Consider the following 16,206-nt stretch of genomic DNA (forward strand, 5'->3'; position numbering starts at 1 on the left):
GCACTGCAGGCTCCCCTGGAGTCCTGCCCACTGGGATGGGGTGGTAGTGAAAAAAGAGGAAGAGGTAGGGAGCCAAAAACTCTGGCTACTGCTGCAGCAGGACCTGTAGGATCAGTGGTGGCTGGGTGGTAGCTTGGGGGTTGTGACTTAACCTGTCATAGGCTGTGGTCTTATACCGTAATGGAAAATGTTGAAAGCCATCAAAGCCCCAATTTGCAATTTATGATCTAAACTTTTATATTTAGTAACTTAATAGATATTACTGAATGGGAATCTTTTTATTTTCTAAATCTCTTTTTGGTACTAATGAGAGGGGAGACAACAGAAGTATTTCTGAAAACATAATGCAGAAAAATTGCTCCCAAATTAAACATGAGGACAGCATAAAAGATTCTGCTAAGGACAGTTGATCCACAATTTTGATTTGAATGTATGCTTTGTATCAAAGGTGCAGAAGATGAAACAGGCTCAGTGTTACAATATCCTACGCAGTATATTAACCAAGAACCCTACATGCATAATCAAGATGATGAGCAGCAGCAGGGATGGTTTTCTTGGGCCTGGTCACTTGTTCCTGCTATTGTGAGCTATGATGGAGAGGATGGGTCTATTGGAATGGATGATGGAACAACATTGCATCAGCAGAAATTCCAGGCTCTCAAGGATCCTATTGTTTCTGTTGGATTTTACTGTACAAAAGCAACTGTAACTTTCAAAGTAAGTATTTCTTTGTTATAGAGTCTATTAATTATTTTGCTAAGCAATACATTAATACATTAGAGGTCGAGATGTTCTCATGTTTATTCTGAATAAAAAAAAATATTACATAATAGCTGAAAATATGAATATTTGAAAAGTTTATTTTTCAGTCAACACATAATTAACAGTATCAGTAAATCTTGTTAATGAAATTAAAGTTAGTTAAATGATGAAAAGATCTCATTCTAAAGGGAAATTATGAAAAGCGATAAAAGTTTAAAATAAGTCCTCCAGTCCAAGCACTTTTTCCTGCCTAGGCAGGGGGTCGGACTTGATCTGTTGATGTCCCTTCCGACCCTAGCATCTATGAATGAATAGCACTATATAATTGGCAAAAAAAAAGTTCTTAATAGCAGTGGAATGTTTATTATAATGTTGTCTTCTTCATCCACTTAAAATCTGGTCACATTTGCTTGACCTAATTTTAAGAATTTTTTTCCTGATATAGCAACTTGGTGATTGTTCAAGTCATTGTATTTGCCGTAATGCTTCACATAAAAATAGATATCTGGAAGTTGCTAATTAATTGATGCTTGAGTCAAGTTTTCATATCAGGTTTGAAATACCTAGTATAGATTTACCTTCACGCCACCTGTTCAATATGAAATAAAATAATAGCTTTCCTACAGTGTTTGCTTATCTGTAATTTACTTTATTTTGTGTTTCCATGTGCATGTTAAAAGAAAGCCTGGTTCTACAGACCTTGCTCATGTGATTATATTGAAGTTGCTGGAATTACTCATGTGAGCAAGGATGACAGGATTGGGTCTTTTAATGTACCATTATAGGCGTGCTTGTTTAATGGATGTAGTAAAACCTTGTAAATTATGGAGTCTTTACATTCTAAAAATATAAAATGTAAGTGGTGCGTGAGAGCAGTATGGTGAGATTTAGGAGGAAAACATTAGAATTCATTGTTCTGTTTGCATGCAAAGAATGTATGGAATTAATTTGTGGTTCATATTTTGGTCAAAAAATAAGGTCAGGTTTCTGCATTAGCATTTGGAACAGCTGATACCATTCCAGCTAAAAAATCATGCCAAATTAAATGTAGCATTTTTCTAATAATGTTGAAAATTGTTCTCGTAATGTCTGAGTTCTTTTAATCAATTAATTGCTTTTCCTCCACAATAATTGCACACAGCTGAAGGGTGATCAGGTTTTTTAGAAAAATCCAATTTTACTTGAGTATTTGGATTACAGAATTTTACTTTGAAACAGCAACCATGTGTATATAGTCTTGGAAATTAAAGTAATGAGCTTGTGGGTATTTTATAGAAAAATTAGAACTTGAATTATTTCAACAGATCAAAAATAAGCAAAACTGAAAAAGTTCTTTACTTAAGTGCAAGCTTTTCACTATTTTGGACTTATTCCCTTGATACAATATTGACTGTTATTTAACTATGTAATGTATATTTTCCCATAGTATGTTTCTTTACTACTTGAAAGATTTGATGAATGAATAGTTATAAGCATCTAAACCATACAAAAATGTAATAAAATTTACTTTCAAAATAATATGACAAAAATCTAGGCATGATTTAAATTAATTAATTTTGCTTTAGTTTTACATGTTGTGAGTTATTTACTATTCAGAATAAATGCTATAATAAGTTTATAGATTTTAGGCAAGTTTATAAACTCAGTTGATAGTGTGTCTGTGTTGCAGCTGCATATCTGTTATTTCATCTTTTACACATTGTTGATATAAGAAGAGAAGCTTAAATAAAAATACTATAGTGTTTAAAACTTTCTTATGCCATACATAAGATTAAATTGGCGTATTCAGCTAGAAGTTCTTATGTTCTAATATGGATAATGTGTTACAGCTGTTTTACTGCACCTGTTTCCTGCCTAATAATAAATTTTGGCCCATAGTAAAGTTTAATTTGTCTTCATCAATTCTATATAGTAATGACAGATTACTGCTATTTAATGCTAATATTGGCTTATATAAGGTGTTTATCATATTGTTTCATAGCTCACTGAAATGCAAGCTGAAAGTAGTTATTATAGCCCTCAGAAAGTAAAATCCAAAGAAGTTATACGATGGGAGCAAGAAGGAACCACAGTTGAGGTAATTTTCCACTGCAACTAAGTTTTTCAGTTTATAGTAAATGCCTTGGCAAATTGAAGTTTAATAAATATTTTTCATCAGTTAAATATTCTGAAATAGCAGTTGTTATTGGTTTTAAATTCCTATGTTATTATATAGTTATATTTATTGAAGTAATTTCTTTTCCAGATTTCTAGAGTGTAGAATACTGTAACCCTAAGATGTAGTAAGAGTGTACTTGTAAAGATCATGCTACTTGATAGACTTTTTGATTAATTAAAAACTTCAAATGAGTTTACCATGTTAGATTTTTCATTTTTTCTTCTTTTCTACTTAATTTTTTAATGTCAAGTAACATAGCATTTTTCATCATGTCACTTTTCTCCCAATAGGTCCTTATGATGGGTGAACCTTTCTTTGATTGCCAAATAGGTTTTGTTGGTTGCCAAGCTCTGTGCCTTAAAGGAATTATGGGAATTAAAGACTTTGAAGAAAATATTAATAGAAGCGATGCAGTAAGTACATTTGGAATACTGCTTGATTGTTCAGTGCACCAATGCTGATGTGCTTTATTGATACATAATATTGTAAAGCCATTGTTAATATCCATTTCATTTTCTTGGATGTAGCATTAATGAAATAAGTCTTAAGATATTCCATGCAGAGCTGAGAGGAAAAAAAATTGAGGGGCAAATTACAAAGTTTGAGAGAATCTCTTTTTCTCACAGCTTTTTTCAAAGTGTAAAGGAATGTTGTTCTTTTTTGGGCCATGTGAAGGGGTTTCTGTTTAGTAGAAGCATCTATAACTGGGTGTTTTGGGGGAGTTTTTTTCAGTTAAAGGGCAGGGAAGGCTATAAAATTACTAAACCATAAAACCTGTAAAATTATTTCAGTGCATATTGGCTGGCCTAGGGTTTCTGGTGTAGTGATCCTATACTTAATAATGCTTTCCAGTTGTACATCACTTTCAATCTAAGCATCTCTAAGTGCTTTTCAGAGATGGTTATTTTGGAGTTTTTATAGCAAATCCTGACTATCCTCGCAACCTCCCATAGTTCTGCGTAAAGCAAACATGATTGCCTGTAACTAGTTTAGGCTGCCTGATCACCAGGCTTTCTACATACATAGAGTGGAAGCAAGTTGATTGGGCCTGTGTCTTGACAGCAGTCCTGATTTTGTCAAAGAGGTAGAGTAGTCATGGCTATAGGGGCAAGTAGGAGCAGGCGGGTAAGCAAATAATGATTTTCAGTGAACAGCAAGCTGAGGATATTGTTAATGTAAAGCTAACAGTATTCTGAGCAAACAGATTTTTCTAAACAAATTCTCTAGTGATAGATACATTAATTCAAGATATTTTTATTGTAAATGGGAAAAATCCTTAAAGCTATTTAAGTAATTCTATTTTAATGTCTTACCTTGGCTTTTACTAGTATTTCTATTGAAATTGTGACTAATCTGTTTTAAATTGTCAAGGAGATACTACAGTTTGCATGTGCATCATTGTCTTAAGACAGCCCTTTGGTCTGTTTAGTTTCATACTAATATGACTTTTTCTCTCTCTCCCTTTTTTAAACCACATTTTCAGGAGGCCTACTTTTTCACTTGTGGAGAAAATCTGAGCACAAAAGGAATGACATACCTTACTAATTCACTATTTGATTACAGAAGTCCAGAAAACAATGGTATACGCGCAGAATTTATTTTGGATGCAGCTCATCATAAGGTCAGGGGATTAATGTGTTCTGTTAACATTTTTAAAGGATTTTGAAATATGTGCATTTTGTAAGAGCTGCATAATGTCACCATTTCTTGTGCTGACTAGCAATTTTTATTCTGAAAATGGTCCCAGAGGCAAAAAGGCAAACTTGGCCCAAAATAGATATTTTTGGCAAAGTATAATTTAAGAAGACTGGACATGTAGTCAAGTAGCCTGATTTTCAGCTGTATTCTTACCCATTTTCTTAGAGCCTGGGTACCTGTAAAAGAATTCCGAATTTTTGTGCCAAGATATGCTCAGTTTCTCACAGACCACCAGCAAATGCTGTTCAAACCCACTACTGGTCTGTGACCACAGAGGGGTAATGCTGTTTTAAAGAGCCCAGCTCTAGAAAATGTATATATATTATTTACTTCAGATGCTTACAAGCAATGGTGGTAATTCTGTTATATCTTTTGTGACAGCCAGGCTGTATACTGTGTAGCTAACAATAGCTATTTAGTCAGATATCGATATACTGCTTCACTGTGCATTAGATCATCTTATGTTCACACACAGATCATCTTATGTTGTCTTATATAATGCTTAACAATGACTTGCCCAAGATGAAATAATCTCTTTTTTGTATTAGGAAATACCTTTATTTACTTTTAAAGATAAGTCCCTTTTGAATCTTATTTTCACCATTGGTATTTTCTTCTGATAAGACTTTTAGGCTGCTTGCGGGGAGGAGAAGGGAAGGAACCAGCACTTTAGTTTCAGCTTGGCACACCCCCCTAACGAGCACAGCACACGTCCAGAAGAGGCACTGCATTCGTTTGACCCACCTCAACCAACGTATATATAGTCTGTGTCCTTCAGTGGGGCTTTTTGGCACTTTTGTCTAACAGCTGATTTAGTTGTCCATATTGGGAGAGCTGGGTCAAACTGAAGCACTTCCTTTTCCAGTAAAGTACTGGGATTTTTTGGTTTGTTTTTGTTTTTTACAGATCAGTGGCCCTTGATAAGTGTGCTGCTGCTTGTGCTTCCCTTTCTTATATCTATCACAGCTAGGATTCAGTAATGCTCCATATTGTTTCTGTACTTTGCTATGTGATGGTTATGTTCTGGTCTTATACAAAGAAGTAGAAACTATAAAATAATTGTCATGTGTTTGTATATGGGAGAAGAGGAGTATGACAGTAGTTAACAAAATGTATATAACTTAAAAAGCCTACAGATTTGAGTGATTCAGAGAAAACTTCTAGTATGAAATGGAAAACTAGATCTAACATATTTTTGGTGGGAACGTCAAAATAAATAACAATTCTTAAGGAAGTAAGAAAGTGGTAGCTAGAAGCTATAAGGGAAGATTAAGAAAATAGATGCCAAAAGACAGTTTAACCATTGTGAACTATACTACAACTTGTCTAACTCATTTTGCTCAAGTGTTTCATACTTATGAATTGTAACCGTGGCCTTATTCTTAAATTCATCCACTTTTTTTTTAAAAATCCTCCTTATTCTTTAGGATTTTGAATGATTCATGTACCAAGAATATTTGAGGTTTTCTTTGAGTAGTAGCAAGGAACTGGAGACCTATGTGTATTGTTAGCTTTTTTTGGTCTCAATTGCTGAGAGTTTCTGGAAACTCTTCAGAGCCAAATATGTGAGATTTCCAGATTTTTGGATAAAAATTTCAAAACCCTGAAATCCCATTTTCAAAAGAAGAGGTAGACATTAGGAGTCAAAAGGCTACAGATCTTTAAATTCAGTTAATTATACTAAAAACCTATAGAAGTAACTCTTTTTAGTTCCAACTCAGTTCTCATGCTGCTCTGATTTAAAAACAAAACAAAAAAACCCCCAAACTTCAGCTTCATGACAGTATTATGTTATTAAGGTATACTGTTTTAGAGCAACAAGAAGAAAATGCAGCAGTATGTAGATGGATATCTGATGGTGTGACAATAAACTGAAATTAGTAAAGTCCAAAACTTTGAACTTTTATACCTGTTCATAAATTTCCTGATACTAAAAATAATGCTTTCCTAATTTGATGTGGTTCTCTCACTTCTATGATGAAATAAACAAGCATGCTTTTAATAATATGGTATATTAAAGCATTTTGTCATATGATATTTGTTTTCCACTGGCTAAAGTAAAATTCATTCTGTTTATCCACTCTTCCTTGCCCCCCCCACCTTTTCTGATTCCCCCAGATACTTCAGAATGAACTAGTTTTAGTTTTTGAGAGTACATTATTAGACAGGATTCCTGTGATGTGAGAGGTCAAGTGAAGTATATTCTCTCCATTAAAGGTACTAATTAACTTGATGTTATTGGTAAAGTGATCAAAATGTCCAGCAGAATTATGGATGTGCTTTTGTGTGGCCTGCAATAGAAGTTACATTACCTATCTGAAAGGTGAATTCCTTGGGATAACCTCTGTCCTTTGTTTTGATAAGCCAGTCCGTGTGTTGATGCACAAATCCAAACAAGCATATAGGTCTCTCATGCTACCCTATCAGTTTGTAATCTTAAGATTCTTTCCTTATACAACGTTTTCTTTATTTGTTTTGCTTTGTTGGTAGGAGACATACACAGAGATAGCTGGAATGCAGAGGTTTGGAGCTTTCTACATGGATTACTTGTATACAATGGAAAGCACCAGTGGCAAAGGTACCTCTTTTCTTTGTTTTCCCTCCCTTAAATAACACAAACAAAGACTTCTTCAGAGCCACCTGGTCCTTGACCAGTTGTCCTCTACTTTACCTTAGATTTACCTCTGGGGTTCCCTGTTAAAGGGGTTTAATCTGCATGTTTGGGCTTTCTTAGATTCCTGATATTCTGACCCTTTTTTCCTCCCTTCAAAGGGCTAGAAAAGCTATTTTGAACAACCAGAAACAAAACTGATTTCATGTGTAACAAAGGCTGAATTTCTTTAAAATTTCACATTTGATAACATATTCTTTTTAAAAAACCTGACATGCTAATTTAAAAAAAAAATCTTTTGAGGAATAATTCAGATATATAGACTAAGTAATATTTTTGTGCTTTCTTTTCTAATTTTGCTTATGTAGCTTCCATGACAAGATCATTATTTCTCAAAAGCAAATCTCTATTTTCTACCTGATGTTGTTTGCTTATATTTAATTCTGCCATGAGAAAAATGTACAGAATGAAAAAGTTAAAGCTAGAATTATTGAGTTGAATATGCAGACAATCCAACATGTTCTCTTGTGATGCCAGAATTTGCAGCTGCGCAGAAGATGGCAGAAGGATTATCTTTTAATTAATTTTACAGTTTGTGATGATTTTATTGGCATTATTGCCCTAAACCGTGTGTATATAGACATCTGCCAAGTATTAGCCATTTTTTAGATTCCCATTAGTTCCTTCTAGTTCTGGCAGTGTACAGCATATCTGGTTTAGTAAGGAGCACCTACTCCTTTGAGGAAAACACAAGGCAGGGTAGATTTGCACCTTATAGACTAACTGAAGCAGAGACGTGGCATAAACTTTTGAAAGGGGCAGGCTTACTTCAGCATCTAATGAAGCAACCCTGCTGCTTATGGAAGTTTATGCTATCTTTCTCTCTCTGAGGGGGATATAAGTTAAATAATTACTTGTTACTTGTATCCCCCTCCGAGCAGAGCAAAGAGTAGTTATGCTAGTCTCAAGTCAGGCAGAATAGATTTGCACCTTAAAGACTAACTACACTTGCGTGCGCGCACACACAGACACACACACGTGTATGTATATATAGTTAGTCTTTAAGGTGCAAATCTATTCTGCCTGACTTCAGACTAACATGGCTAACTCTTTGCTCTGCTCGGAGGTGTATACTAGTAACATGTAGTTATTTAACTTATATTCTGCCATAGATAATGGGTTCATTTTCTCTAGGTGAATGCCATGTAAAGTTACTACTCAATAGCCCCATCCTTTTTGGTTAACCAGTTGCTCCATCTGTAGGAGAATTAACATTGTTATCTGTTATCATAGTGGTTATCAATGATTTTGATGTACATTGCTGCTTCCCTCCACCTGCCAAAAATGAGTACTTTTTTGTGCCTTTTCTTCACTCCATGTAGCAGAACTTATAATTGGCTATTTCAAATAAAATGTTTTTGAAAACAAAGATACATGATATCAGCAGGGCCATGGTAAACAGATACATCTGTAAAGAAAATACTTTATTCTTATGGAAATCGTCCTCGGTTGAAAAAGATTAAACTGTTCAAATGTGGACACTAGGTTAGCTTTGATTTCCCTTTCTCCCCTCCCCCCACTGCTTCTAAGTGAGAATAAGTCAGTTCATCTGTCTTTGTTTCTGTTTGAGATCAGCAGCATATACATGCAGCCTTGCTATATAATGCCCCCATTGCTTTAGCCTGTGAACAGGCAGGTTATGAACTATAGAAGAATGCTGCTGAGAAAATGCAACAGAGAAAAATTAGCAGTGTTCTCTGAATAAGTAAAGAAAAAAAAAAAGCTGCGTTCTAATCTGAAATTAAAAGTAAACAATGATAATTGAGTACACAGCTTTGTCAATTAGGAATTCCAACACTGAGTAGCTTCCTTAATGTTTCAAAGCTTCTAGTAGTTGGTTGGGGGCTGTTATTAGAAACCTTGAAAATGGAGGGAGAGGGTAGATTTGAATCTGACAAGCTCCTGTCATTTTAAAGGCTTCTAATAACATCTCTTTTCCTTCATTGTTCTGGTGCAGTTAAAAGGAGTACAGTTAATTTACAAAGTAGGTAGTATAGGGGTGAAAGATGCTGCTTACTTAACTGGTTAGGCTAGGGACAGACATTCAAAAAGCCTGAGACTGTATTGATTCAATCTTTGCAGGTTAGTCTAACCTGGCTAGGCTAAATCAGTTTTGTAACCAGACAGACATCCTGGAAATGTAGATACATGTGTGCAGTGACTCAGGCTAGAAGATGGGGGTGGTGCTAGAGCAGCCCTCCCTTCCCTTGCACAGGGCTGAGCAGATGGGGGGCATGGCCAGGCCCTGGAAGGACACTGTAATTAGGGAGGGGTCCCCTCCCTTGATAACAGAGCATTTATCAGCTCTATTATCAGCATTTAACACCCTCTGAGACAGGGGTGACTGGTACTTCCTGAGTCTGGGGGGAATACTGTGGACCAGAAGTGGCTGCCCTGGCAAACTGCAGACCGCCAGCTGGAACACAGTATCAGAAAACAAAGCCTCGCTAATTACAAGCTCTTCTTAAACAGCTTTTTCCAAAGGAAAATGCATCCCAGCCTCTGGGTTCTTTACTATTCATTCCATGCAGAAAGAGCACATACCAACTGCAGATGCTTCCTCAGCCTGATGAAGGATTTTTAAACCCAAAAGCTTGCTAAGAAATTTTTTTTCCAACTATTTAGGTGAAAGAGATTTACTCAAAGAACCTTGTCTGCCTTTTCCAAAGGAAGGAATGCAGGGACATTACCATCTGAGCTGTTGATTGCTACCAAAAAGCCCTAAGCAGACACTGTCCTATCTGCCTTACACAGCACTAGCTAGCATACCACATGTTGGCTACAGTCTGTGTTGTGGGAGAGAGGAAGAAGGGATCTTTGCTTAAACAGTGAGGGGTGAGGGGGGGGACGAGGAACCCAGCAGACCCTGCTGTGCCTGCAAGTCTCTGACAGAGCTGCGGCCAGGGAACAGAGGCAAGGGACCAGCCCTGCTGTGGAACAGAGCCCTGCCCAGCTCAGAGAGCATGCTGGGATGCTGGGGATGTCTGGTTTAGCTTAAACCAGCAAAGGGTCTGGGACAGGCATTGCATAAACCAGTTTGACCCAAATCATTTCAGTCTGATAACTGCTCCTCTCCACGGAAATCTTTAGTAAAAGGCGAAAGATTTATGTGACTTGAAGAGAAGCCAGAGCATACAATACATTCAACCAAGTTCATCTCAAACCGGTTTCAACCATTTTTAAACTGGTTTATGTGCACTGAACATCTGTTCTGTTACAGGTTTAAACCAGTTTCTGATCACTTAAACTAGTTTATGTGTAATGCCTGTCCCTAGCCTTAATGTTCTTAACCAGTATGCAGATAAATTGAATCTGTAACTATTTTATACAGTTAAGCAACTTTTGTACACTTATTTGGTATGCATTTTAATTGGAGTACATTGTTTTGTCATACGGAACATACTTATAAGCATGCAGGAGCAGTGACTGGCACGGTGGGGTTGCAGCAACCCCTGCTTCACCTGTTCTCTTCCACCTTCTACCCAGGTGGGCAGACTGCTCTGTGATATGGGAATAGGAAATGGGGTCTTTTTGTTAAATCCCTTAGCCTGGTAAGACTCTTCCTTTTCCCCTCCTTATCTTTCCTTGCTCAGTGCACCTTCCATTACCCCCCGGCTGCTGAGAGTTGGATTAATGAGAAATATCTAATTCAAAACAATTTTTCTTTGAAAACAATTTTCTTTTCTGTTATAAAATTCCATTCATCCTAGATGTCTTTCAATCTTGTGTTGGATGTACACTTCAAATTTTGTGAGACGAAAACATTTTCAAAAACTTGATTTTCAGAAATATTAAAACAACCTAATTTGAAGTACTTTGAGTTTTGTATTATATTACATTATATGGAAAACTCATTTGATAAAGTATTGTATAATAGTTAAATGATGGATTGAGACAAAATATTTCAGCTTTTTAAAAAAGAAATGGATTTAAATTTATCATTGAGAAGATAGGGATATTTCTACAAAACATTTGAGTGTTGTTAAATTAACATTTTCTAACCAAAAAATGTTTTGGCTGGTTCTATTCAAAAGCCATGACTTTTCATCATAGAAGGAGTTACAGAACTTTCTGTACTTTTACTTACTTTCCTATGTATTTTTTCTTTGATGAAATGTATAAGTAAGGCATGTGTAGAAAAAGAAGTTTATCACTTTTTCTCAGCAGCTGTCTTATTGTTAACTTTCCCAACTTATCTAAACATCAAGTCTTGGTCCTATGAAAGCTGGAGGTCCTGTGCACTGCTTAGTTGTATTAAGAATCCCAGTGTGGTATAAAAGAGACTTTAGATAATTGAATACTTAGGACTTAGTCTTTAGAAATACACTGGTGATTTTTTTTTTGTGGCATTCAGTGTAATTGCTACACAGGAGTTGTATGTCTGTTGGAAATACTTGGGAAATTTTTCACAAGCTTTCTTTTTTGGGGTATACAGTAAAAAACCCCACTACTTAGCTAGGTAGCTTTAGCTTGTGGCCAGTGTATCTTGTTTTGGTACAGTAACGAGGTAACATTATCACATTAGTGGCATCATTGATGCACACTGACATAATATGCTGGCACTACAAATTTGGTTATCCTTCTACCATCCTTGTGTTTTTATTTTCTGAATGTAAGACCTTCCTGAGATGACGCAAAGCAAAATCATTAAAATAGGTACAGAGAGTCTTTCCAATAGCAATAGAGACAAGAAACCTAATGCTTTAAGATGGAGCTTGGTACGTTTGTCTACTGTATTATATAATGTCTGTGATTATAGGAGGTGGGATTTGATACCCTGAGAAGTTCCTTGTGGTCCTGTGTACCTGGGTTTAAACAGTATATTTGAAGTTGAGTAGAGTATATTTTCCTATCAAAATGAGAAAATGTAACTTGAATTAGAATTTTTGCTGTAGTTGTCTTCTATTGACATGCGTGTATAGCTGCAACACTAATTACATGTTTATAGTAGTCAGGCAAATAGTTAAGACAGTGATTCCAAAGGGGGTGTGGTGAGAGCCATGAAAAATAAGTCTGGATGGGACCTGAGAAACACTGAGTTACAAGTGAAAAAGTATTGTTCCTTTTTGACCCTAGTTAGTCAAGTTTTTGAAACCTGTTGTCTGTTTCATCCAGATGGAGAAAATGATAAATTCGCATCTGTTTGAAAACCCATTTTTTTCAAATTAATATATAAGGTCCTGTTTTAATGAACGCGTGAGGAATGAAACAACAGATAATAGTTTCATCACTCAGAACCCCAAGCTTCTTTCAGCTAGTGCTTGGCCTAAAAGCTGTTTCTTTGGGCCATAGTACTGATGTTGCTTTAGGCAGGGGCTTGGACTAGATTACCTCTGGAGGTCCCTTCCATCCCTACTTCTCTGTGATTCTGTGATTCTTTATGGCACTTCTTTATTGCTCTCTCTCTCTCAGCTTCTTAGGTTTTTTCTTTCTGTTTCTTTCACAGACATCTAGGTAAATGTGACATCTAGATAAACCAGTCAGTAACCCCCTCCCTCTGTTTGGTACATCAGTCATCATGTAAACCCCTTGGGTCATGCAGTTCAGCTGCTACTCAAGCTTTGTGTTTTGAGTGGTACTCTTGTTGTTTCAGCTCTCTGGTTATATAAATGAATTGATACTTTTATATCATTTATTCTGAATGAAAGAAGGCTGTGATTCTTCCCAGTTTCAAAAAGGTTAAATCCAATCCTTAACAGTAATTTCCTTTGTAAGAAATTGGCTTTTCTGATTCACATCCCCTGATAATTATTGTGTTTACTTGTTTAACTTTTCTTCTATCCCAGGTCATCGCAAACTATAAATCTGTAGTAAAAATAAAATGCTCAAATATGTACCAACGTTGGGAAAAAAAAAGCTTTAGCATTTTAAAAATAATATAGATCTTACTAATTTAGTTCAAAGCGTCCAGTTACCACTTTTTAAACACCATCTTCAGCGTTTTTACAGTTTGTCATTTTGCTGTTGTAATATTTACTTTTATATACTGGAAGAAAAGTAAATTAAAACAACTAGTAACTGTGATTGTAAGATTTTTATCTGTCAAAGCAATTTTGGTTCATCACCTTTGTTGCCCCTTTAACCCCTCCTGGAGAATATGATTACTGATTAAACCACAAGTGCCTCCTGGATAGTATTAACCTTAGAAGGTTCATCTGTCATTCATGTAAGTGCACTAATCGCTTTTAGTATTTTTAGTAAAAACAAGATAGTGAGGTTGAATAACAAAGCGTGCATAGTACTTTAATTTTAAAATCTGCACCTTATACCCTCTTCACCTCATTATTCTGTGTTGTGGATTTGAATACAAAATGTAACAGTCATTTGTCTGAAAGAATGATATATCAATTTCACTAATGACCAAGTGAATTCATGACCTACAGACCACATAGAATGTAATTTTGAAATGATACATGCTGCATATCATAGATAGGTCTTCTGTAGCACCATCCCATACATTTCTGGTACTTATGCAGTAATAGTTTGTGGATGGCCATTTTCAAATTAGTAGATGGGCTTTTAGAATAGAGCTACGTTTCAAAGAGGCCTTAACCAGTCTGGTGTTTATACTTAAACATTGTATAAATTGTAATTGCAGTCTTTGGACACTTGTCCATATAATTAATAGAGTTTATACACATGGGTACCCCTTTTGTATGTAATTTATACTCAACTGTTTTTTGAAAATGGAATTTGTATAACTTGTATAAATAAATTGTAGAAATTGTATTCATATAAGTAATAATGCTCAAAGTTGTTCAAACAAGCTACATTTTTGCACATGTTGAAATTGACTGGCTGGTATATTTAAAGGCCTTGTCCTAGTAACATGAGATGTCTTATATGAGGTTATGGTTTCTACCCGCTCCTTGTCAGTCTTCATCTAACAACTGGAAACTGAGCAGATCTTGGCCTTGTCGGAAGCAGAGCCTTGAGGAAGAATGCTTCTGTGTTCTTTGACTCGGAGCCTGTCCAGACAGTAGACTGTAGATTTCCCTTTTAATAAAAGGGATTATGAAAAGGTTCCAAACTAATTTTTGTCAGGGAGTTTTCATGGCCTTCAAGATTTTCCCCCCTTTTTTGAAAACTTACTGACCTGAAAAAAATATTATGATTTCTGAGTAGTTTTGAGGCAAATATCATTCTATCCCCCTTTTTTCCCCCAGAAATGACCTAAAAACCCCCCAAACCAAACTAAAAAGCTTTGTTACTTTTGGCTGGCTCTGTAGGCACAGTCCATTCACAGCCAGTTCAGACTACAGAGAAACTTGGTGTCCTTTTGGAACATAGATTGAGTTTGGTTAGAATCTGCAGCAAATATGAGGGGTAACTTGGAGGGCTAGGTTTTTTTTCAACTGAGATAAAGTTGAAATTTCCCCTCCTTTTGTGGATGCCCCCATGTCCTGGGGTAGGGGGGAAGGGGTTAACCACTGTGCCTTAACTACCCAAAAAGTGTTAGCAGCTTCTGCTGTTCATTCTGAGCAACTCATCCCAAGTTGTCAGTTTACCAAAATACGTAGGTCTGGATATATCAAGATTGTATCAGTGATCATCTTGCTTGAAAAGGTTTAAAACTTGACAAAATATCTCCAAAATGCAAAGTTATCAAAAATCATGGACTAAAGTTCTAATTTTTCAATTATTGTGTCGACTAAGTAACAGGATGGTCAAATCCTTACCAGTTGTACAGCAGAGATCCTACCACTTCAGCTTTTTTTTGCTTTTTTTTTTTTTTTTTTAACTTGAATAAAGAAATGAGGATTTCTTAGAATCTTCTGTCAAGGACCTACACACATTATACCATTTTCAGTAGTGACTACAAGTGTTAGTAATGACATGGGTAAGACCACATTTCTCCATTTCTAGGTGATGGCTCTTCAGAAGAAATGCTTTCTGTTTCTCACTAACCAATAAGAAGGTAGGACTAAAGCACTATGCATGGAAAAATTATTGATGATATCCTTGGCAAAAACTAATGTTGTTAGGGTCAGCTAGCTCAGCAGAACAAATACAGACTTAGAAAAATAATAGAGCCTTGACCAGTTAGCCCTCCAGAGCATTATCAGAGCAAGGTAAAGAACTCAGAGGAAGAGATATTTGTGTCCAAGCTGAGTTGGAAAACCAAAACTTACTCTGTGTAGAAGAGATGGTGAGAAACAGAAATCTTATTTTGAAGTTTTCATGACATCCAACTGAAAGAGATGTTTGTGGCACTGTATACAAACTCTGCTTTGGGCAGGAAGGGGTGAAGAGGTTATGGCCTCACTCATCCTTGCCCTGTTGTAACTGAAGTATTCCACGCCTTGAGGAAAGACCTTAAAAATGTTAGAAACTCTTTAGAGTTTTTACGTGTAGTAAAAAATAACATTTTATACAACTTAAATCACCGAGTTTGAATAATTTGGCTGGAGTTCCCCCCCCCCCCCCAAATATTTTATGGAATAATGTCATTGATATTATTTAGTGACTAATCAGTAGATTGTTCACAGTAAGCTAGTAGTCTCAATCCATTTCTTCACTGCCATATGCTTATATCACTACCATCAGAGATTTACTTAGTTATGATATGTTACTTGTTAGAAGTCTTAGCACTGAGCCAAACATCAGTTCTGTATGGAGACTGAACAACTAGGGGTACATCGATAGAGATTTTTGGGACCGATATCTGATTTTTAAGGAGGGCATATTGACCGATGCTGATCTGATTTCTGATACAGCATGGAGAGCTGCCTCCAGCTAGTTGTGGTGGAAGGGGCCGGGGGAGGGAGGGGGCATATCAACCCTCTCCCCATGCAGTGAGGGAGGAGACAGGGGCAGGTGCTTCCCAGGCGGCGTGGGGTATGGGACAGAATCAGCTCATTGGGGGGGCAGCTCCCACCGCTGCGCACAACCTGGGAGGGAGGGCACTGGGCTCTTC

The 16,206-nt window shown here is 36.3% G+C and overlaps 1 protein-coding gene and 1 pseudogene across 1 annotated transcript in view; one reads left to right on the forward strand and one right to left on the reverse strand.

The window, feature by feature from the left end:
* Positions 1 to 16,206, forward strand: part of LOC102372428 (vacuolar protein sorting-associated protein 13B-like) — a gene marked incomplete at its 3' end in the record, with an annotated part of 150,849 nt that overhangs the window by 131,534 nt on the left and 3,109 nt on the right. The window contains exons 7-11 of the mRNA XM_006035876.2: positions 449 to 717; positions 2,744 to 2,839; positions 3,211 to 3,333; positions 4,404 to 4,541; positions 7,109 to 7,196. Of these exons, the coding sequence (XP_006035938.1) occupies positions 449 to 717; positions 2,744 to 2,839; positions 3,211 to 3,333; positions 4,404 to 4,541; positions 7,109 to 7,196 (714 nt within the window). The remainder of the gene's footprint in view (positions 1 to 448; positions 718 to 2,743; positions 2,840 to 3,210; positions 3,334 to 4,403; positions 4,542 to 7,108; positions 7,197 to 16,206) is intronic.
* LOC112548038 lies at positions 10,317 to 10,421 on the reverse strand (annotated as a pseudogene).

The sequence above is a fragment of the Alligator sinensis genome, unplaced genomic scaffold (genome assembly GCF_000455745.1).
Source record: "Alligator sinensis unplaced genomic scaffold, ASM45574v1 scaffold497_1, whole genome shotgun sequence".
NCBI classification, from domain to species: domain Eukaryota; kingdom Metazoa; phylum Chordata; order Crocodylia; family Alligatoridae; genus Alligator; species Alligator sinensis.